Consider the following 23,846-nt stretch of genomic DNA (forward strand, 5'->3'; position numbering starts at 1 on the left):
AAAAGAAATAAGTCACAGGGATGAAAAGTACACCATAGAGAATATAGTCAATAATATTGTAATAACTTTGTATGGTGATGGATGGTAACTACACTTATTGTGGTGAACATTACATAATGTGTGTCATTGTTGAATCACTATGTTGTATACCCGAAACTAATATAATATTTTATGTCAACTATACTTCAGTTTTAAAATTATTTGAAAAAAGAATGTTGACACCTGGAGGGGAGAGTGAAACAAAAGCATAGAAGCTACGGAGAGAGCAGGCCTGGTGCGCTTCAGAAACAGTGAGGAGGGCAATGTGGCTGGGTGACATGTGTAAAAGCATATTGGACAGAAGTGAGAGACAATAAGGAGGCCAGATCTTGGAGGGTTTTATAGGCTAGTGTGAGAAATTTGGCTATCACTGTTGGTGAAATGGGGAGCCATTGTGGGGTTTGGAGACAAGGAGCAAAATGATCCAACTCAGGTTTTATTTATTAAAAATGTTTTTGGGGCGCCTGGGTGGCTCAGTCGGACAAGCGTCCAACTTCAGCTCAGGTCATGATCTCACGGTGTGTGAGTTCGAACCCCGCGTCATGCTCTGTGCTGACAGCTCAGGGCCTGGAGCCTGCTTCGGATTCTGTGTCTCCCTCTCTCTCTGCCCCTCCCCTGCTCATGCTCTGTCTGTCTCTGTCTCTCAAAAATGAATAAACATTAAAAAATTTTTTTTTTAATTTTTTAATGTTTAATTATTTTTGAGAGAGAGGGAGAGACAGCATGCAAGTGGGGAAGGGGCAAAGAAAGAGGGAGACACAGAATCTGAAGCAGGCTCCAGGCTCTGGGCTGTCAACACAGAGCCTGATGTGGGTCTCAAACTCACAAACCGTGAGATCATGACTTGAGTTGAAGTTGGATGCTTAACTGACTGAGCCACCCAAGTGCCCCCAACTCAGGTTTTAAATTAATTACTCTGGCTGCTATGCTGAGAAGAAACTATAGGGAGTTTAGGGTAGAGGCAGGAAGAAGTCAGAAGGCTGTTGATATAATCCAGATGAATGCTGGTGGCTTAGTCCATGGTAGGAACAGAAGGGTAGGGGAAAGCAATAAGATTGTGTGTGTGTGTGTGTGTGTGTGTGTGTGTGTGTGTGTGTCTGAGTGAGTTTTTAACCATCGTGAAATATACATAAGATAAAATTTACGAGTTTAACTGTAAGTGTACAGTCCAGTGGCATTAAGTGCATTTGAATTCTTGTACAACCATCCCTCCCCACTGTCCATCTCCAGCACATTTTCATCATCCCAAACTGAAACTCTTGGATACATGTTTAAGGCAGAGTCAGAATGCTTTCTGACAAATTGGACTGGGATGTGAGAGAAAGAGAAGAATCAAAGACAACTCCAAGATCATTGACCTGAGCAACTGGAAAAATGGAATTGCTATTGACAAGATGGAGAGGATGAGTGTAGCACGTCTGGGGAGGAAGGAAGAGAAGGAGGTCAGATTTCCTCATGTGAATTGGAAGTGTCCACTAGGCATCCAAATGGAGAATTTGAGAATGCATTTGGGTATGCAAGTCTGGAATTCTCACTGGAACTGGGTGGAGGTATACATTTGGATGTCATCAGCAGATAGATGGTTTCTAAGACACAGAAAGGAATGAGACAATCAATCAAATGATTGGATGAGACCGAGAAAAGAAGAGATCAAACGCTTTGGGGTAGGCTATCCTTGGCCCCAGTCTAAGAGGTTGGAGAGGGAGAGAAGAAAACTGTGAAATAGAGAAGAAAGAAAAGCCAGAGAAGAGTATTGAATGCTGCGGAGAGACCAAGTAAGAGGATACAGAATTAACCATGGGATACAGGGGTGTGCACCTGTATCCCATGACCCTAACAAGAGAAGGTTTGGGGAGGTGGTGGGGACAAAAGCTTGGTTGGAATGGTTAAGAGAAAATGAGAGGAGAAGAATTGAAAGCAATAAGTAAAGACTACTCATGTCTAGATTATACTGTAAATGGGGAGCAAAGCTGGTCAAGGAAAGAAGATCAAGGGTAATTTCTTTTGTTTTTAATGGGGAAGATAATGGTATATTTGTATGCTAATGGCAGTGATCCAGTGGAGAGGGGAAACAGGTGATGCAGGTGAGGGAAGGAGCATTTTTAAAATTTTGAAAATGAATACCTCTACGTGGGACCACAGTTTTTGCCACTTTCTAAACCATACTCTGACCTATTCACTCATTTGTATAACCTACATTTGACTTTTCATCTCTTGGCCTGGATAGATATAGACCTACGTGGGGCTCTAAAACAACACTGGAATCAATTGGCAAGGATGTAAATTAGACCTAGTCCTGCCAGCAGACAGACAGATAGCCCCCACGTGCTAAAGTACCTTCTTTCTCAGGAGTGTTTTTGGCCATTTGTTCATGCAGACACTGCCAGAAAATTGACAGTCAGAAGCAGTTGAAATGCAAAATCCTATTAATACACAATATCATGCAGATTTGGGGGACTCACTAGTTTATTTTATTGTAGTGTCTAGAAGTGAACGTTGGAATGGTCCTTGGAAAATGGATGGTTTCTGGGTGCAGGCAAAGGAAGAGAGAAAGTTATTAAGTTGGGAGTGAGTGATAAAATAGCAGTGGGAGCAAAGATGAGTTTTTGCCTGGGCTTGGACTGGAACTATGTCACCATGGTGAAACGAAATGGTTACCACTGGACCACAAAGTGTCAGGAGCCCAAAGACTGAGTAATGGTAATGTCCAAATCAGAGAAAGGCAAACAACTAATGCATGAATCTAGGTTTGGAAGGTCAAATTCTGTGAAAGAAAAGGGACTAATATATACCTATTACTGTACTGAATATCCTTATTCTTATCCACCTTATTACCCTGGAAGGATGATCTCTAGGGATTAAATATGGTGGCCAGCCTTTTTGATGGCTCAGGGAGCCCAACTTCTTGGTATTCATTCCTCACCTTGCACTTTATCCTGGAAACGTATTCTGTAGAGGTTGGATCAATATGCTTCCAAGCCCCAGTTTCTGGTTGGATTACACTAATGGAAGGAAGTTGTGGTGAGGTTGCTTTGAGCTGGATATGTTCCTCAACAGCAGATCATTGCCCCAATCAAAGAGGTCTCTGTTGTACTTAAATCTCTCTCACTTTTCCTGGTCCTTTTGCACCTAGGGTTAGTGACAGTTCCAGTACTGTTGGACCCAGTTTCCTGTACATCCTTTATAGTTCCCTTACTCCCATCCACACCTTTGTAATTAGTGACTTTGTGAATGAACACTTCTAAAATTATTCTAATTTAAATATGTCATGTTTCATATCGGAACCCTGACTAATACAGTAATAGATATGAGAAGTGGCTCCAGGAAAGAGTCAAAATTGGATCTGAGATTTATTTGGTCATATATTTAGAGGTTCAAGGATAGCCTTATAGCTGGGGGAAATAACTCAATTATCAGTTACTTGAATTATCATTGGCTGTAGCCTGGAATGCAGTGCAAAATGCTAGCTATATGGAGCTTCTGTAAAGTCTCAGGATGAAAATCAGCAATCCCCCAGGGGTTTGGAGCAATGCCTTGACACTGTGCTGATTTTTAATTTGAAAATAGCTGCTGACTAGGGGCGCCTGGGTGGCTCAGTCGGTTAAGCTTCCGACTTCAGCTCCGGTCATGATCTCGCGGTCTGTGGGTTCAAGCCCCATGTCGGGCTCTGTGCTGACAGCTCAGAGCCTGGAGCCTGCTTCAGATTCTGTCTCTCCCATTTTCTCTGCACCTCCCCCCTTGCACTCTGTCTCTCTTTCTCTCAAAAATAAATAAACATAAAATTTTTTTTAAAAAAGAAAGAAAATAGCTGCTGGCTTGCTCCTGGTGAAGGCTGAACAGTCAACCATGGATCATGAGATATTTAGGTGATTCAAACTGCCTATCATGAGCTTAGTGTTACCTGATTCATTGAACCATAAAGTTAGGCATGAATAGCCTAACATTCCATCATAATATGGAAGTGATATATTGCAAGTGGGCCCCGGTAGATCCAGAAGGCTCAAGATAGCTTCATGAGCAGATGACTTATATTTCCATAGTACCTGTTCTTTCTGCTTCTCCTTCAATCACATGAGAGGCCCCTAGAGGAGGTAGTCATCGAGACTTACTTCTAGATACATCTGCATCCTAAGCATATATGAAAGGGGAAATAAACAGCCGTTGTGCTATAGCCACGTTCAGAGGACTCCTGAAAGATAGTGCTGAAATAAAATCCTCCCAGCACTTCAAAAAGTACATCCATTTGTTTACTTCATTAGGAAGAGATCGTATGAGACACTGATCTGCAATAACTAGTGGGCAATGGCAGAAAACTAGTCAGGAACATGGAAAGAACAAGGTCGGGAGATTTGTGACAAGATCTGGGGGAGAGGATTATGGCTGAAACTCTTGGAATGAGGACAGAATGGAAAGATAAAATCAGAGGTCCAGAAAATGATCCATGTCTAACATACTCTGCTGCCTTTTGTCAGTTTTGTTTGCATTTGTTCAGTGGTGCTCTGCATACTCTTAAGCGTCATGTCCCATGATTCAGAAGCAGCTGGCTTATGGGACAGAGGAATGGCCTACTAAAGGGCCAGTTACCCTGACATCTGGAAGATAACATCTTACAATGTTGGAGTGGTATCCTACAGGGTGCAATAAATGTCTTAAATCACAACAAATGTGTAGCCAGGATGCATGAGTCAGGGAAGTAAGAAGGGGGGTATGAGTGGCCCTTTTCACCATTTTACCTAATAACCCACTGGAATATTGTTCTCTTTATCTGTGATCTTGAGTTGGTGGGTTTGGAGATTTCAGTGCCCAAGAGAAGCATCTCTTTCTTAGGGAACCCTGAAAGTTGAGACTACTCTCTGGCACTTTTGGATTCCTCGTGTCACGGAATTGATAGGCACAGAAAGGGGTCAATGTAGCTGAGAAGAATATCCTGACTACCAGGAAGAAATTGGGTTGGTGCTTCACAGAGAAGACAAAGAGGACTTCAAAACTCAAGGAATTTACTAGTGTCATTTCCCAATATTCATAGTCATTGGACTATATTCCTGGTCATTGGAGAATTATAACAGCCCATAAAGACAAGACCAACTAAGGACCCAAGTCCCACAGGAATGAACATTTGGGTTATTCCATCAGATAAAGTACCTATTTCAGCCAAAGTGTTGACTGAGGCAAAGGGAAACATGGAATGGATGGTGATAGGGGGTATCTACGATCAACTTAGGACAGCACAACTATAAATGTGGGAATTGTAGCAGCTGTGTTTTATGTTACTCTTCTTCTCTCCTTATTTTGTTCCCTGCCTCACTTAAAGAGTCCTAATGGTTGAGGCACCTGGGTAGCTCAGTTGGTTAAGTGTCCAACTTTAGCTCAGGTCATGATCTCATGGTTTATGGGTTTGAGCCCCCTGTCGGGCTGTGTGCTGACAGCTCGGAGCTTGGAGCCTTCTTCAGATACTGTGTCTCCCTCTCTCTGCCCCTCCCCCACCCATGTTCTCTGTCTCTCTCTCAAAAATAAACATTAAAAAAAAATTAAAAAAAAAAAAAAGAATCCTAATGGTTAGTGTGTTAAGTTTCGGGTGGAAATATGACCACGCTGACATCACCTGGTGATAACATGATGACTTATGGGACCCCATTGCATCCCCTGTTCTGGGGGCACAGAGCAGATGCTGGGGGGTAGACTATACTTGGTGTCTTCTGTTTGTACCCCTTGTCTATTTTCCCAGGATGATGGCTACTTTAATCTTCTCAACAACCCTATAGTAATAATAGATCTTCTCGATTACCCTCTTCCTATATACCTGGCATTGTTCCAGGCGCTTTCCATGAATTGATTCAATTCAATCAATTCAATTAATGGATTCAATTAATCCTCACAGTAGGTTTTTGTGCTGAGTATCCTATTACTCCCATCTTGCAGATGAGGAAACTTAAGCAAAGAACGGTTCAGTAACTTCCCCAAACCCACAGTTAGAGATTAACCTCTGCCTTGTAAGCTTTCTCAAAGGGGCTAGGTATGATTATCTTGCTTTTGCAGACAGGAAAGCAAAGACTTAGAAGAGTAAACAAAGGGACTCATCCAGATATGGTCAGCCCCACAGTGAGGGTTCAAACCCAGGTCTGTCTAACCTCAAAACTCCTGTCTAACATATTCTGCTCTTTAATACTTCATCTTAAGGTGTCAATCTGAGAAGGAGATGACTGGGAAATTTAGGTTCCATGGACATAAGATATTAAATAATAAACTATTAAAAACTATTTTTAAAAGAAACCTGATGGATCTGATTGAAAAATCCCTGCTAATATTTTCTAGGAGAACACTGCTTTTTGAATCATTCTTTTTTACACTTATTAGCTGTCATTAGCCTGATCAAGTAGAATACAGTGGTCACTTATCATTCACAGACTGAGGAAATGCATAAACCAGAACGGGGAGAAGAGCCTGAGAAGGGAAACCACACTGGCCAGGGTGCCAGTAACTTCTTTTTTGCTTTAGTGACAGTTTCTCACCCTTCCACTAGTAAAGGAGGGCATAGTCAAGACTTAGCACATGCTTTATAAGAATTCATATCCCTCCTGCCCTTGGGAATTTCCTCCACCTGACTCATCTATTCAATATCATGGACTAAGGGCTCTCTCACAATGATCTGCTTTTCAGATAATACCATCCAGTCGATTTTCTGTTGCTGTTGCTGCTGTTCCGTGCAGAAGCGGTAAGTCTACTTCTGGGAGCAACTTCTTGGAAATTAACTCATTCTGTTTCTTTATTGTCTATTAAGCCTCCTTGTCTCTTTGTATCTGATGTTCCCTTTGCCTGGGAAACCCCTCTCCCATTTCCTCCCCGTTGAGTGCCCGCTGATTTAAAGGCACAACTCCAATTTTGGGTCTTCCATGATCCGTCCTGGATCCCTTTGACTTTAGTTGCTTCTTCCCTTGCATTCCCACAGCATGCCTTGGTTCCATACTGAATATTTATTTCGTGTATGCTGTTTACATACCTGTGTTCCACTCTGTAATTTTTACACATTAAGGACAAGAATCTTGTCTTATTTATTTGACTATCTCCCCAAAATGATCAGGGTGTCTTACGTTTTGATGCCCAGCAAATGATTGTATAGAATAAACCCAAGGTAGCTTAATAATAGTAATAGCTAGCATTTAACGGGAGGTCCTCTATGTGAGACTGTGCTAAGAGGTTTGCATTTATTAGCTCAAGTAACTCTCCAAAACACCTATAGTTTTTACAATTTCCGTTTTACAGATGAGGGAGTTGAGGCTTAGAGAGATTCTGTTGCTTCCCCAAGGCCACACTATGAAATGGTAAAGCTGGGATCCAAACCCCTATTCTTAATCATAGCACCGTGTCCATTTAGAACAATGCATACCATCAAATGAGGTAATGCATGTAAAATGATAAACACTGTGCCTGATGCGGAGTAAGTTTTTCATTATCACGATTATCTTTTTATGTCCTTAATATGCACCAGACTCTGCTTTCTTGAGTTTTATTCTATGGCAACTCTATATGCTTTTAGCGTCTCTAGCTCAATAAGGAAAATGCGGTTCTGAGAGGTAGTCACTCGCCCATGGAAATGGAGCTGGGAAGTCTTCTAAGTAAGAAAAAAGTTGCAAAAAGACCTGGAGTTTCCTACTAATTTTGAGAAAAATCTAGTGACTATCACCTGAATGCAAACAATCATTTGTAACTTGGTTGTTTTTCAATCTCAGACAAGTAAGAACACAAATAAGCCTAAGCAAAGATGAAGAATTTTCAGAAAGATACACTCCGCGTCGCAGGCTGTGGTTCAGCGAATTGCCAAGTAAGAAGCGAGTGAGTATCATCTTGCTGAGGAAGAAAGAAGAGAGGAAGCTTGCGTTTCGGGGTCCATGGTGCTCAAGACACTGTTTGCTGCCATGCCCAGAATCTAGTATAGTGCTCAGCACGTAACAAGTGCTTCATGAGTGAATGTCTTAGAAGAAAGCCAAAGGAAAAAAGACCAGTTAAAATAGCCTACGCAGCTATGTTTCGGCAGGGCTTGAAACTGGACGGTGAATGGGGAAAAAACGTGTTCTGGCTATTGCCGTTTGTGAACCCAGGATTAATTTTTCGTTCGGTGTTGGGGGAAATAGCGTTCTTACGCAGTGTGACAAATCCAAACACAAGGTTATAGCATGTGAAAGGGAAGGGCTGTTTTTCTTTTTTTCAAGAGAGAAAAACCCATAAACAAAGTGGAACTATTGGGGTGGAATTCAAATTTTAAGAATTGTGGCTTAAAAAATGTCCAGGGGTGCCTGGCTGGTTCGGTCCACAGGGCACACGACTCTTGATTTCAGGGTGGTGAATTCGAGCCCCATGTTGAGCATAGAGCTAATTTTTTAAAAAAGAAAAATATCCAATGCAATTCTGACAAGAGAACTTATGATCTTGAAAATTTACAAAAGGGTGAGTGTGTTGCCGGATTTAAAGGTTGCCTTATAATCATTTCCTATGTTTACCCCACCCCGGTTTTTGCTTTGATGCAACCGGATGGGAGAATTGGGGCAGCACACAAAAGTATTATAGCCCTATTCTTTTTTAGTACACATGACTAAAACAAGAGTACAACAAATCACTCCTTGGTTTTTGCAGGCCAACAGAGGCCACATGCAACCATCAAAACGCAAGCCACTGCCTCCCCTCCCACCCTCTGAGGTTACTGAAGAGAAGATCCAAGTAAAAGCCCTGTATGATTTTGTGCCCAGAGAGCCGTGTGATTTAGCCTTAAAGAGAGCAGAGGAGTACGTGATATTGGAGAAGTATAATCCTCACTGGTGGAAGGCAAGAGACCGTTTGGGGTAAGACTGATGCCATGGTCCTTACCAAATTCTTCTTTTATCCTCTGAAGACTCCTGAAACATAAAAACTGTTTTGTGGCTCATTTTCTTTAGGTTTATTTCCTTCTGCATGAAGTAGAACACGTCCCCACACCTCTTACCTGTATGAGAGAGCATTACAGCACTGGGATTTCAGGCAGAGTCACAGCACTGGGATTTCAGGCAGAGTCACAGGACTTCATACGCCTGGCTTCACATCCTGGCGCTGTCACTTACTATTGTGTGTCCTTTGGCAATCACTTACCCTCTCTGAGTTTCCCTTTCTGAGTTTTCCTTCCTTCCTTCCTTCCTTCCTTCCTTCCTTCCTTCCTTCCTTCCTTCCTTTTTTTTTTAAATTAAGATATCACTGACATATAACATTATATTGGTCTCAGGTGTACAGCATAATAATTCGACATTTATTTGTGGAATGATCACAATATGTGTAGTTAACATCTGTCACCATGCATAGTTACAAATTTTTTTTTCTGGTGATGAGAACTTTTAAGATTTACTCTCTTAGCGACTTTCAAATATGCAATATAGTATTATTAACTATAGTTGCTATGTGGTTTAATACATCCCTATGGCTTATTTATCTTATAACTGAAACTTTGTATCTTTTGACCCCCTTCACCTTCTTCACCCACCTGCCTCTGGCAACCACCAATCTGTTCTCTGTATCTATGAGTTTTTTTTTTTAACTAAATTTTTTTTTAGATTCCACATATAAGTGAGACTATACAGTATTTGCCTTTTTCCATCTGATTTATTCTACTTAGCATAATGCTCTTGAGGTCCATCGTGTTGTTGCAAATAGCAAGATTTTCTCCTATTTTATGACTGAATAATATTTTCTTTTATCCATTCATCCATCATTGGACACTTAGGTTGTTTCATATCTTGACTATGATACATAATGCTGCAAAGAACATGGGGGGTTCATAGATTGTTCATGCCTGACTGGAGCCTGAGGTACACAATTCTGAGGGGTATCTGGGCTGCCTGGGAGAGAGTGCTGGCTTTGAATTCTATTCTTTGTCATGATTTGGAGACCATAAGTATATAAGTATTAGAAATATCTATATTATATACCTCTGCTCTAATTGTATTTTCCTGATGATTTGGCTCTTACCAGTTTTTAGTTTAGACTCAACATGTGATGGAGACTTTTCAGTGGGAAAAAAAGGTATGAGTAGGTTCAGGACAGTGTAGTTAGCCCTCCAGCAGGTGGACATTGGTGTGATTCACTCATATGTAGATCTTGAGAAACTTAACAGAAGACCATGGGGGAGGGGAGGGGGGAAAAAGTTACAGAGAGGGAGGGAGGCAAACCATAAGAGACTCTTAAGGACTGAAAACAAACTAAGGGTAGATGGGGGTGGGGGAGAGGGGAAAGTGGGTGATGGGCAGGGAGGAGGGCACTTGTTGGGATGAGCACTGGGTGTTGTATGGAAACCAATGTGACAATGAATTATATTAAAAAAATAAATAAAAATAAAAATGAACTAATTAATTTTTAATTTCAAACTTAATAAGTGAATAGTTTTTTTATAATACGCATCCATGATAAATAATGGCAAATTCCTGCTTTGCCACACCTCCAAACCCAAGCACCATTATTAACTCAGTGAGTGCCCTTCCAGATGATTTCAGTGCACTTTCATGCACATATTGAAACATATGTTATTGTTTGCAGACTTAGTTTACCTAATTCCTTACCCTGCTTTATTCGTTGTTCTATGCATTGCTTGTGTTTCCCAATAATGTCACGGAGATCTTTTTGTAATTTTATAATTTCAAATTTTTTTGGTGAAGGTATAGAAAAAGAGAAACCCGTGCCCTCCTGATGGGTGTGTAAATTGGTATATTTTCTTTCAACAGCAGTTTGCTGTATCTACTGGGAGATGCACGTACTTGGTGACTCAGCAGTTTCCCTGCTTGGTATCTGTCTTAGACAAATACTTTTACGGGTGCACAAGAAGTCATGTGTATGTGTTTCTGTACAGCATTGTTGTGATACAGACATGGCTAAACTGGAATATCCATTCTATCTATTCTGCAGCAATTAAAAAGAATTAAGTTGATATCTTTGTAATTGCTGTGTTTTATTTTTTTTTAAGTTTTTTTTTAACATTTATTTATTTCTGAGACAGAGAGAGACAGAGAATGAACAGGGAAGGGGCAGAGAGAGAGAGGGAGACACGGAATCTGATACAGGCTCCAGGCTCTGAGCTGTCAGCACAGAGCCCGACGCGGGGCTGGAACTCACAGACCGTGAGATCATGACCTGAGCTGAAGTTGGACGCTTAACCAACCAAGCCACCCAGGCGCCCCTGTAATTGCTGTGTTTTAAATCGAGTCATATGACATCCCAGTGGTCGCATAAGTGCCGCTTTTCCTCTTTGAAGAATTTTTGCGCCATAAAACACATGACTACTTACATTGTAAGTCAGAATCCTAGTATTTATCATACAGAGATTTTGGTTGAATGTGGAAATGAAAACCCCCTTTTTTTTTCTGTTAGCAATTTAATCAGTAAAACAAGTTTGATTTCCCCCTATGTCCTTGAGGTTTTGAAAGGATTGTCGTCGCATAATGCCACACACGTGCCAAGCATTTTGATGGTTGCCTTGTCTTTTGTTGTAGGAATGAAGGCTTAATCCCAAGCAACTATGTGACTGAAAACAAACCAACCAATTTAGAAATATATGAGTAAGTCTCCTCCAAAATGTGCGCTATGGTTAATCTACGAAAATCAGGTACATTTGGGCAGTTTACGAGTATCGATGCTGATTTTGGTCTACAAAAGTTAAAGAACACATCTGGCTGCTTTTAGCTTGAGAGATCTTTGATGCTTTTTTTTTTTTTTTTTAGTTTTTTTCATGTTTATTCATTTTTTGAGAGAGACAGAGTGTGAGTGGGGGGAGGGGCAGAGAGACTGAGACACAGAATCCAAAGCAGGCTCCAAGCTCCGAGCTGTCAGCACAGAGCCAGATGCAACTGTGAGATCATGACCTGAGCTGAAGTCGGTCACTTAACGGATTGAGCCACCCAGTTGCCCAATGTTCGATCCTTTTAATGGTTGATTCAGAAACTTATTTTGCCTAAATTTCTTTTTCAGTTTTGTTTTGTATGACCACTTTTTTTGGTTTGTTTTAACAGTGACAGCATGGAAAGCAAGCACTCATCTTGTTCTTATTATATGTCCTAAATGGAAAAATAATGATCTCAAAAATGACATTCATTGTTTAATGAGTGGTGAATTGAACCTAACTTAGAGACACATAACTACATTTTGGCTCATGTTGGGAAACATTTTAGAAATAGCTGAAGACGAGAAGTAGGCTAATGCTGTAGTTTGGGGGGAAGCTTTTGGCGTGTTCACTAGGGTTCTGCTTAGAAATCTATTTTTGTTACAATGATAGATTTGGAAGATGGAGATCTTAGGAATCACTTTTCTAGCCCCTCATTCTGCCGATCAGAAACTGAGGTTGCAAAAGTAATTTACAGGTAGAGAGTAGTGTTGGTCCTTTATAAATTCAGGTTTGCATTTTACCCTTGACTGCCCTCCCCACAACCAAAATACTCGCTTTATAATTAGCACATGCTTCCAGCAGGTGGCAGTAGGGGATGTGAGTTGAGACATTGAGGCTGGTGCTTCTCCAAGAATGGGGCAGCAAATATAAATTGAACGACAGCCCCCGCCCCAGCTCCTAGGGTGTCTGCCTTGCTACTAATTTAAACCCACCTGGAGGCCAGACCCAGCATCTCTCTCTCCCCTAAAGCAAATCCAACTCTAAAAACATCGGTGAACAACGTAGACTTCATTAGAGGGAGAAAGGGATGACTACAGGACACATGACTCATCAACGTGACTTGACCAGGCCTATTAGCTACCTCTATTCTCTCTCGCAAGTCAGCCTCCTTACTGCCATCACAGATCTCTCTTCTCCGTCCTTCACTCAGCTTGTCATGCCCCCTCTATTGACCTGAGTCATGTAGCTCTGCACAGAAATTCTAGTCTCCACTCGGTAGGACAGAGCCCTCAGGTGGCTGAACACCTGTCCTAGGAAAAAAGTTCCACAGCTGTCTACTGTCAGTCCAGCCTACCCCTCAGGGGGCAGCGTCCCAACACATTAGGTCTCTTGAAAGGCCAGGTCAGGGGAAGTTCTGTTTGTAAATCTCCTGTCAAGAAAAATTAGAAAAAATAAGATTTTCTTTCCATATTGTAAACTCAGTTCAGACCTTCCAGGAGATTAAAGGAGTTATGTGTGGAGGTACTTAACACAGTAACGGATAGTTAGTGAATGGACAGTCAGTAACCAACAATGTGAGTTTCCTTCCTTTTAATGATTAACAAATGTGCTTGCTGCTTCCTTAGTTTACACAAGGCTTGGAGTCTGCAGCTTGTTTATGCTATAGATATTGGGTTATTTGAATTAAACCACTCTGAACTTAGAATAGTCATCTCATTTTCTTGGCTTTGATTCATGTGTCTTTAAAAGTCTTGTTCTCTAATTACTCCAATTGTGAGAAAATTAATTTTATTTGTTTTTTTTTAATTTTTTTAATGTTTATTTATTTTTGAGACAGAGAGAGACAGAGCATGAACAGGGGAGGGGCAGAGAGAGAGGGAGACACAGAATTTGAAACAGGCTCCAGGCTCTGAGCTGTCAGCACAGAGCCCGATGAGGGGCTCGAACTCACAGACCACGAGATCATGACCTGAGCCAAAGTCGGACGCTTAACCAACTGAGCCACCCAGGCGCCCCTATTTGTTTCTTTTTAAAGGAGTTTATTAAAATGTAGATATAATAATTATCAATATAAGTCATTAAAATATATCAACTACTTACTAAGGGCCAAGCACTGTTCTAATAAGTGTGTAGAAATTACTGCTTTAGTTTGAAATAATGTAGTGTGGGTTTAGAAATTGGAGAAATCTATGGGGCACCTGGGGGGCTCAGTCTGTTGAGTGTCCAACTTCAGCTCAGGTCATGATCTCACGGTTCGTGGGTTTGAGCCTGGTGTCGGGCTGGGCTCTGTGCAGACAGCTCAGAGACTGGAGCCTGCTTCAGAGTCTGTGTCTCCCTCTCTCTCTGCCCCTCCCCTGCTTACTCGCAAAAATGAATAAATGTTAAAAGAAATTAAATTGGGAAAGTTTCGGCTCAAATACTGACATCACCACTGACTAGTGCTTGGCCTCTGGGCAAAGTTACTGAACATCTATAAACCTCTACATGATATGAAAACTGGGGACCATAATGCCTATCTCATACAGGAATAGTAAATATTTGAAACATTCTAGAACTGTGAAGCCGACAGGAAGTGAATTTTCAGGTTGCCGGCTATCACAGATGTAGTACATTTCGTAGTTACTTTAGGCCCTGAATCACTTCACCCTATTCAATCTTTCCTGATTGTACACTTCTGATGTACCAGATGTTAGCTGTTCTAGGCCCAGGGAAGACGGAGAAGCAGTCCATGTGTTCACAGAACTTACAGCTTTATGGGGGAAATAGACATTAACCAATCTCAGACTCACAAATAAGTATAAAATTTTAAATTGTGGTCTTAGTAAGGAACAGTATGGACACTGGGAGAAATCAGTGGTAAAGGGGATATAATTTAGATGAGAGTGTGGGATTGGGAAAACCTTGTAAGGAAGTGGCTTGAGGTCCAAAGGTAGTAGGAGGTACTTAGGGGTGGAGGGGAGAAGGAATGCTCATGTTAGTGTGGGTTTTTGACATCTCAGGAATCTTTATACTTTGAAATATTTATGGCTGCTTTGGTTTTAACTTAATATCCAAATTATCAACATTACAATGTGAAAACCTGGTTTTCAGTAAGCCCTCAAATTTAACTTGCAGGTCTTGATATACTGTTTACAGATCTAAAACAATAAGAACAATCACTTTAATTCAAACTCAACACACAGTGTCCTTCAACAATCAGCCCTTTTATAAGTTCAGTTAATGAAATTTCCCGAAACATTTCACTTGCATTAATAGACTAAATAAATTCAATTTTCTGATTAAATATTTTACATGCCAGACAGGGCAAATTTGCAATTTTTAATAGCCCTTTGTAAGTCCATATACGACCCTGGAAATCTAATAAATTAAACTTAAAGGTGGTAAGCCAAGTCCTCTTAACCATACAAACATCATTTAAAAAGTCAAATTCCCATAAATTTCAAATTGTAAGTTTAAAATTAATTATGCTTTTAAAACTAGAGGCAAAAACCTAATAATGTCAGATTCTCTTAACATTATAGATACTTTAATTTTTTTTTTAACGTTTTATTTATTTTTGAGACAGGGAGAGACAGAGCATGAACGGGGGAGGGTCAGAGAGAGAGGGAGACACAGAATCCGAAACAGGCTCCAGGCTCTGAGCTGTCAGCACAGAGCCCGACGCGGGGCTCGAACTCACGGACAGTGAGATCATGACCTGAGCCGAAGTCGGACGCTTAACCGACTGAGCCACCCAGGCGCCCCTACTTTAATTTTTTTTAATGTTTATTTATTTGCTTTGAGAGAGAGGCAGAGTCGTGTGTGTGTATGTGAGAGTGGGGGAGGTGCAGACAGACAGAGGGAGAGAGAGAATTCCAAACAGGCTTTGGGCTATCCGTGTGGAGCCTGACAAAGTGGGGCTCGAACTCATGAACTGTGAGATCATGACCTGGGCTGAAATCAAGTGTTGGATGCTTAATCAACTGAGCCACCCCAGTACCCCTTAAAATTATAGGTACTTTAAATATCAAACATATTGCTTATCCTGAATTTTAACAGAAGTATGAGTCTGATTTATCTCATCATCTCTAACCTGAATGCTTACTCTTCTTAGGGTTAAAAAATCGCTAAAGAGAAGCAGGTTTCCCTTCTTAGGTCTAATAGGGTTTCTAGGTTGAAAACTCAAGACTACAACACTGTTACTTGTTGATTCAGAGATTGGAATGGGGTACACGAGGCTTACATGTATACAAGATGTTTGTAATCAGCAACAGTTGGACCTGCTGGATGGCTTTTATTTTTTTATTTTTGGATGGGTTTTGTATGTTGGTAGAAGCCCCACCCCAAGCTCTCTGTCCACATCATTCAGTATGAGTTTTACAATCAGTGTCGTCTTGGTATATGAGTTGCAAACTTACCTATTAAAAACACTCCACAAAACTCTTGTTTCACTGTCTGATTTAACCAGATGAAATTCTGAAATACCATGCCCCTGCTTCTCCTATGTCACATCCATCTAATCTTTTTTCTGACAGATAAAATTCGGCATTATTTTAAAGGATCTTAAATTCATCATATACTTCTATCTGGCTCTTCTATTACTGCTTCGAAGTCATTCTTTTTTTTTTTTTAATTAAAATTTAATGTTTATTTTATTATTGAGAGAGAGAGAGAGAGAGAGAGAGCGTGAGTAGGGGAGGGACAAAGAGAGAAGGAGACACAGAATCTGAAGCAGGCTCCAGGCTCTGAGCTGTCAGTGCAGAGCCTGATGCAGGGCTTTAACTCCTGAACCAAAAGATCATGACCTGAGCTGAAGTCACATGCTTAACCAACTGAGCCACCCATGTGCCCCTCTTTGAAGTCATTCTTTTTTTTTTTTTTTAATTTTTATTGGGTTTATTTATTTTTGATAGACAGCGACAGAGCACAAGTGGGGGAGGAGTAGAGATAGAAGGAACATAGAATCTGAAGCAGGCTCCAGGCTCCGAGCTGTCAGCACAGAGCCCGACGCAGGGCTGGAACTCACAAACCACAAGATCATGACCTGAGCTGAAGTTGTACGCTCAATCGACTGAGCCACCCAGGCGCCCTGAAGTCATTCTAATGACATCCACACATGGATGGATTTTTAATTTATATTTAAGCAAAATTAATATATTTGCTTATATTTCTCACTATAATAAATAAGTATGAAACAACAAAATTAACACCAATGTGATAGCAGGTGAGAAACATGTAGAAAAAAATAATTTCTATAAAATTTTCCCTTTTGGAGTGTCATTACACAGTCTTGGCTTTTCATAGCCTCAATGTATTTTAGTGAGCGATAATCATTATTTTCCGTTTAGCACCCAAATTTCATGAATTAGCAAATGGGAGCACTTTTAAACTAGTCCCCTGTGTCTTTAACTCTGTCTCATTTATTTTGAGAGAATTTCTTCTTTCTACAAAAAGAGGGCTCAGACTCATCCTGAAATTCCCTCCCCTAATATGAATATTCATTGAAAAGTACTGAATGATATTCACAGTTTAACATCACAATTACCTTTTGTTCCCGCTGGTGATAAGTAGCCCAATTACTTTGTCTAGAATCACCTGTAATCATCCTCTATTCTCTATGCTTCATCTTTTTTAAAGTTCATTTTCAACTTAAGGCTGTTAGTATTTTTAATGCCTGACCATTCTAATTTAGTGGCAGCTTTTTCTTACTGCAGGTCAGGGGAAGTCCCACGATATGGTAGGTTCCATCCTCAAAGTCAGATATAGGAGTTTCATGTGGCCACCATTTGGCCTACCCACTGTGACTCAATGTATACTCTTACTTAATTATGTTCCTGTGAGTGGTTCTTATGTATTTAGTGGTAGTGTTTCATACAGAGGAAACAGCAAGACAGGAGGCAGAAAGGGGCTTGGTGAAGAAGGCAAGAATCCCAGTGTGGCCGAATCTTTGTATGAGAGGGGAACAAGAGGGTGTGTGAAATAGGGCAACATACGAGTTGTTCTGTTTACGTTATTAAACCACTAACTTCACTACGAGTTAACATACAGTTAACATAACAACTGGGTCAGAGTTAGTTTTAATTTGGGAAAGGGAACATAACACATATAAAAGCGTGCAAATAGGAAGTTCCTGAGAACAAAGAAAGAAATGGGTATTTTTTAGTTTGTCTCTCAAAGCTCAGTAAATGTTTATTGAAGATGATGCCTTCTTCTTCTTCTTTTTTTTTTTTTTTTAGAACTTTATTTATTTTTGAGACAGAGAGAGACAGAGCATGAACGGGGGAGGGTCAGAGAGAGGGAGACACAGAATCTGAAACAGGCTCCAGGCTCCGAGCTGTCAGCACAGAGCCCGACGTGGGGCTCGAACTCACGGACCGCGAGATCATGACCTGAGCTGAAGTCGGCTGCTTAACCGACTGAGCCACCCAGGAGCCCCAAAGATGATGCCTTCTTAATCACATACCTTTCAAGGAAATTTTCAGGAGATTAAATCACCCAAAACCATATACCCCTCCGAAAGTGGAATTAAGATGTGGTAGAAGAAATTAGATTTTGGCTTACAATTAGTAGAACTATATTACCTTAAATCAATGACACATAACAGTACATTGTTGTTTATTGGAATTAACTCTCTAAAATCAGTTCTGGAGTAAAGTTCTTAGTAAGGAAGGAAATGAAGGGATTTTTTTTCGGTAAAAAAAAAAAAGGAATATAAAAATTTTAAAGTATTTTTATCGCTTTTACAGGTGGTACCACAGAAACATCACCAGAAATCAGGCAGAACGTATTTTGAGACAAGAGGTAACTCAATGTATTAACAAATAACTTGTGAATATTTTCAGAATTTCTGAGAGATGGGCATTATGAAGATGTGACCCAACTAGAAAGTTTTTTCTTCCTGTTCTTTATAGCTCTAAGATATTATTACAACTTTATGTCTACTGCACATTGTCTGATACGTTGGAAAGCAGATGTATTTGTATCAGATCATGTTTTTCATGGACTTTCACTGTCATTTGAGAAATGTTTTTTTCCTGAAATGATTTCAATTCCACCGTACTGAAACTGCTCATTCACTTCAAAGTGCATTCTGCGAGAAGAGTCTATATTCGAGTTGCCTATATGCCTCTGCATATCAGGCAGTAAAATATACACTGTCTTTATGAGCTTAGCTAAGGCTTCTTAAAAACACAAATATAGAAAAATACACAGTGCTGCACTTTTCTTTGTTCTTTGGGAACAAAAGGAAGAGTGGGGGAACCAAAATATCAAACTCAGATCAAAACTGCACTTTTAGGTCAAAACAAAACAGAACTGCATGCAGTTTCCAACGGACGGTAAGTGTGAACTGTGGGTAAAAGTAGTCAAACCTAGAAACTAGGGAAGATGTGTGTGTCATTTTATACTGCTGTCGGATGTTGAGGAAATCTAGAAATGTGAGTGAGAAAGAATCAGTTCTGTAACTAAAAAGTCAATGCCAGGAATGGCTCAGGACACAGAGAAGGTCCAGTTAACTAGCAGGGGGATAGACAGAGTTTGAGGGACACAGACCCAGTCTCAGCTGGTGATGGGGACAGAGGTTGGAGGTCAGGCCTGGCTTCTCTAGCTAGGAGGAAGTGGGGTGTGGCAGCAAATGTAGCATTCATCCAGCATGGTGACAGCAGGTGGACTTCTGTAAAGAGATGTTAGTAGGTCTAGAATAGACACGTAGGCAGAACTGGAGCAGGCAAGGTGTTCAAACAGGCCCATGGCAAGCAAGTTAGTCACAGGCGATATGGCCACAAGATCACATGGGCTGTGCGGGGTCAGCCTGAGAGGTTCTGCAGCTGAGAGGAAGTCACAACAGAGCCAGGGGCGCACCGCCCTACGAAGACTAGAAGAGCAAATTGCACAAACCCCCATGTACCTAAAACCCAGATATCACAAATAGCAACATTTGGCAGGAACATTCTCTAACAAAATAAAACACAGCAAATACAATTGAAACCTATCCCTTCTCTCATCTGTTTCATGCCACTCAGTCTCCAGAGGCAATCACAATAGAAGGGTGTGATCCCATTGTGTCCATGTGCTTATATTTTTATCATATATATGTGTATATATATGTGCACATTATATTTTATCATATATATGTGCATTTTATGTGTTTAAACATTTCACATAAGGAGATCATATGTATGTTGATTAAAAAAAATTTTTTAATGTTTATTTGTTTTTTTTGAGAGACAGAGACAGAGCATGAGTGGGGGAGAGGCAGAGAGAGAGGAGACAGAATCGGAAGCAGGCTCCAGGCTCTGAGCTGTCAGCACAGTGCCTGATGTGGGGCTTGAACTCACAAACTGAGGTCATGACCTGAGCTGAAGTCAGATGCTTAACCCACTGAGCCACCCAGGAGCCCCAATTTTTTTTTCAACGTTTATTTATTTTGGGGACAGAGAGAGACAGAGCATGAACGGGGGAGGGGCAGAGAGAGAGGGAGACACAGAATCGGAAACAGGCTCCAGGCTCTGAGCCATCAGCCCAGAGCCTGACGCGGGGCTCGAACTCCTGGACCGCGAGATTGTGACCTGGCTGAAGTCGGACGCTTAACCGACTGCGCCACCCAGGCGCCCCCAGGAGCCCCAATTTTTAATGAAACATTGTATTTCAGTTTTATTCACATGGGTATATAAAGATCAAGCACATTCCTTTAACTGCTGTATACTATTTCATTATGAGTATACCAAAATGTATTGATAAACATTCAAATTGTTTCTAACTTCTTAGTATTACCAACAGCCTGCCAAGAACTTTCTTGTACAGGTCATCTTGTACCCATGGGCAAGGATTTTTCTTGTTATGCCCAGAAATGACCTGATCAGAGTCTACGTGTGGATTTAACATTAAAGATGTTTTGGAATCATGATTCAAAGTGCTTGTCCTAAGTTACGCTCTCACAACGAATGAGAAAACTGGCCCCTTACATTCTGGCCAACAGTTGGTAACTTCATACTTTTTTTCAATTCACTGAGAAATTGTATATATGTTTTATTTTCCTAATACAATTTTTTAAAATGTCTGTTTATTTTTGAGAGAGAGAGAGAGACAGAGAGACAGAGTGCAAATGGGAGAGGGGCAGAGAGAGAGGGGGAGGCACAGAATCTGAAGCAGGCTCCAGCTGTGCTGACAGCTCAGAGCCAGACGTGGGGCTCGAACTCACGAGCTGTGCGCGATCATGACCCGAGCTGAAGTTGGACGCTTAACCGACTGAGCCACCCAGGGGCCCCCTGTGCATGTATTTTAAAATGTGCATTTCCTTGATCGACAGTTCAATTGAATGACTTTTTATGTGTGTGTTGGCGAGTTGGGCTTCCTCTGCTGTTACATGACTGCTAATATCCTTTGCTCATTTTTCTATATTGCAGTGCTGTTTGCCTTTTTAACTGATTAATATGTATTTTAAAAGTATATTCTGAAAACCTGTCTTTTAGGTTACCACCATATTCTTCTCATTTCTGGCTTAAAATTTTTTCATGCTCTTATTTTTACACTTTAAAAGATGTTAATGTCAAATTTTTCAGTTTTTATGATCTCTCTCCTTTTTTTTTCCTTTTTTAGTATAATAAATCCTTCTCTCTTCTGAAGTAATAAAGGAAGTTTATATTTTCTTTTAAATGCCTTAAAGATTTGCTGTTCGTTCTTAGGTCTTAATCTAAAATGTGTGTGTATGTGTGCTATGTGTGTGGATATTTTAAAATATATACACGTTTTTCCATGTATCTTAAAATATTTTTGTAATTTACATATTTTCTATGAAAAAAATTTTTTTTAACGTTTATTTATTTTTGAGAGACAGAGAGAGACAGAGAACGAGCAGGGGAGGGACAGAGAGAGAGGGGGATACAGAATCTGAAGCAGGCTCCAGGCTCTAAGCTGTCAGCACAGAGCCCCGTGAGATCATGACCTCAGCAAAAGTCAGTTGCCTAACCAACTGAGCCACCCAGGCGCCCCTTTATTTTCTGTTTTTTTAAAGTACCTGGATTAAAACCTAATGGTCATGAGGCATTTAAATTGTTTTATGTTTATTAATTTATTTCGAGAGAGACAGAGCCAGGGTGAGCAGGGGAGGGGCAGAGATAGAGGCAGAGAGAGAGAGAGGGAGAGAGAGAGAGAGGGAGGGAGAGAGAGAATCCGAAGTAGGCTTTGCACCATCAGCACGCGGCCTAACATGGAGCTCAAAGTCACGAAGCCGAGAGACGGATGCTTGATTGAGCCACTGAGGTGCTCCGGTCACGAGGCATTTAAAAAATATATATGTGGCAGGATTCTCACACAGAGAGTCGAGACACTGAGGCTTTTCTTTCCTGGAAACAACTTTATTCCTGCCGGCACCGCTCCGTTGGGTTCGTACCCGAAGAACTGAGCCCCGAGCACCACGTGGCGTAGTTTTTTAATGCATTTTTAAAAATTCTTTGTCTCCTATATATGGCAACATACAAACATGCAGTCTGATCAAGTGGCCTCATGTTACAAGGTCGTGAGGGATGTTGACATGTATGCATATAGCCAGGTTGAGGTTTTTTTTCCTTTCCTTAGGAAGGGGACCCTACCACATTTATATTTCTGGTTTGGGTTTCCTAATACTTTATTTAGCATTTGTCCTGTTATGTTCACAAGGGAGCCTGGCTCCCAATTTCCCACTCTCTTTGCCTAGTTTCAGTATAAAGGCTATGCTAGCATCATAAAATGAAGTAAGACATGAGGTTTTGTCTCTTTTTCCAGTCTTGAAAATAGTGTATATTGAATGCAGGTTATTTGTTCTTGAAGTTGCATATATCTCTCATGAAATAGTTTGGACATGCTGCTTTTTCAGATATTCAACTACTGATTTAATTTCCTTTTCTTTTTTGAGATGTTTGATAATTTATAGTTATGTGGAGAATTGCCTATTTTATATTTATTTTCAAATTTATTGCATACATTTTTATAGAGGTATCTTATAATTTTATTTATGTCATATTTCAATAGTCGGTATGTTCATATGGTTTAAAAATCCAAAGACTCTAAAGTTTTCTTCCATCCTTGTCCCCAGGCCACCAATTCCCTTCTCCATAGACAAACTTCTATTATTAGTTTATTCTGTGCTTTTTCAGAAATATTTAATACGTACACAAATAGAAACATGTTTTCTTATAGTGTTATTTTTACACAAATAGTAATCTATATACTCTTGTGTACATTACTTGTTTCATTTAACAATATATATTGGGAAGGAATCTTTTCACATCAGCACACAAAAAGTGCCCTCATTCATTCTACACATGCATAGTATTTCTTACTTTGGATGTATCACAAATTATTTAAAAATTTTAACGGAAATCTAAGTACTATACTACTTTTATGAGTATATATGTAGGATAAATCACCCAAGATAGAAATTCTGGGTCAAAGGGAATGTACATTTCTAATTTTGGTGGACATTAAATTACCCTCTATAGTTGTACAATTAATATTTCTACTAGAAACGTGAGAGAGTGCTTATTTGCCCCACAACCTTCCCAGCAAGTGTTTAATGAAACACATGGATCTTTGCTCTCTGACATCTCATATCAGTGTAGGTTTCAGCTACATTTCTCTTTTTAAAAACTTATTTTTATTAAAAAACTATTTTTAACATCTATTTATTTTTGAGAGAGAGACAGAGCATGAGCAGGGGAAGGGCAGAGAGAGAGAGGGAGACACAGAATTGGAAGCAGGCTCTAGGCCCTGAGCTGTCAGCACAGAGCCGGACGACATGGGGCTCAAACCCGTCAACCATGGGATCATGACCTGAGTGAAAGTCAGACGCTTGACTGACTGAGCCACTCAGGCGCCCCTCAGCTACATTTCTCTTATCCTGGGAATGTTAAGCATCTCCGTATATATGAAATTTTATATATTTGTCTCTCCTTTTCTGGAAGCTGTCTGTTGATGCTGTCTCCTTTGCAAAATTTTCAGTTGGCTTTTTAAAAAATGCTTTCCTCACAATTTGTAGGACCTCTGCAGCTATATTAAGGAAATTAGCTCTTTGTGATATGTGGCAATACTCTTCCCAATTTTTCAGTTCTAATACTACCTTTTTCCATGAATGGTACTTGAATTTTTTGTGTTTGAATTTATCAGACGATTTTTTGCGAAGCTTTAGTGTCAAGTTAGAATTGTCTTACAAAAAATATTATAAAAATATTGTAAAAATTTT

General features: G+C 40.3%; 1 protein-coding gene across 1 annotated transcript in view; it reads left to right on the plus strand.

Annotated features, from left to right (window-relative positions):
• Positions 1 to 6,167: 6,167 nt before the first annotated feature.
• Positions 6,168 to 23,846, plus strand: part of TXK (TXK tyrosine kinase) — a 46,758-nt gene continuing 29,079 nt past the window's right edge. The window contains exons 1-5 of the mRNA XM_043572718.1: positions 6,168 to 6,751; positions 7,767 to 7,869; positions 8,668 to 8,873; positions 11,541 to 11,606; positions 18,376 to 18,430. Of these exons, the coding sequence (XP_043428653.1) occupies positions 6,681 to 6,751; positions 7,767 to 7,869; positions 8,668 to 8,873; positions 11,541 to 11,606; positions 18,376 to 18,430 (501 nt within the window). The 5' untranslated portion in view covers positions 6,168 to 6,680. The remainder of the gene's footprint in view (positions 6,752 to 7,766; positions 7,870 to 8,667; positions 8,874 to 11,540; positions 11,607 to 18,375; positions 18,431 to 23,846) is intronic.

This window comes from Prionailurus bengalensis, chromosome B1, assembly GCF_016509475.1.
Source record: "Prionailurus bengalensis isolate Pbe53 chromosome B1, Fcat_Pben_1.1_paternal_pri, whole genome shotgun sequence".
Classification (NCBI taxonomy): Eukaryota; Metazoa; Chordata; class Mammalia; order Carnivora; family Felidae; genus Prionailurus; species Prionailurus bengalensis.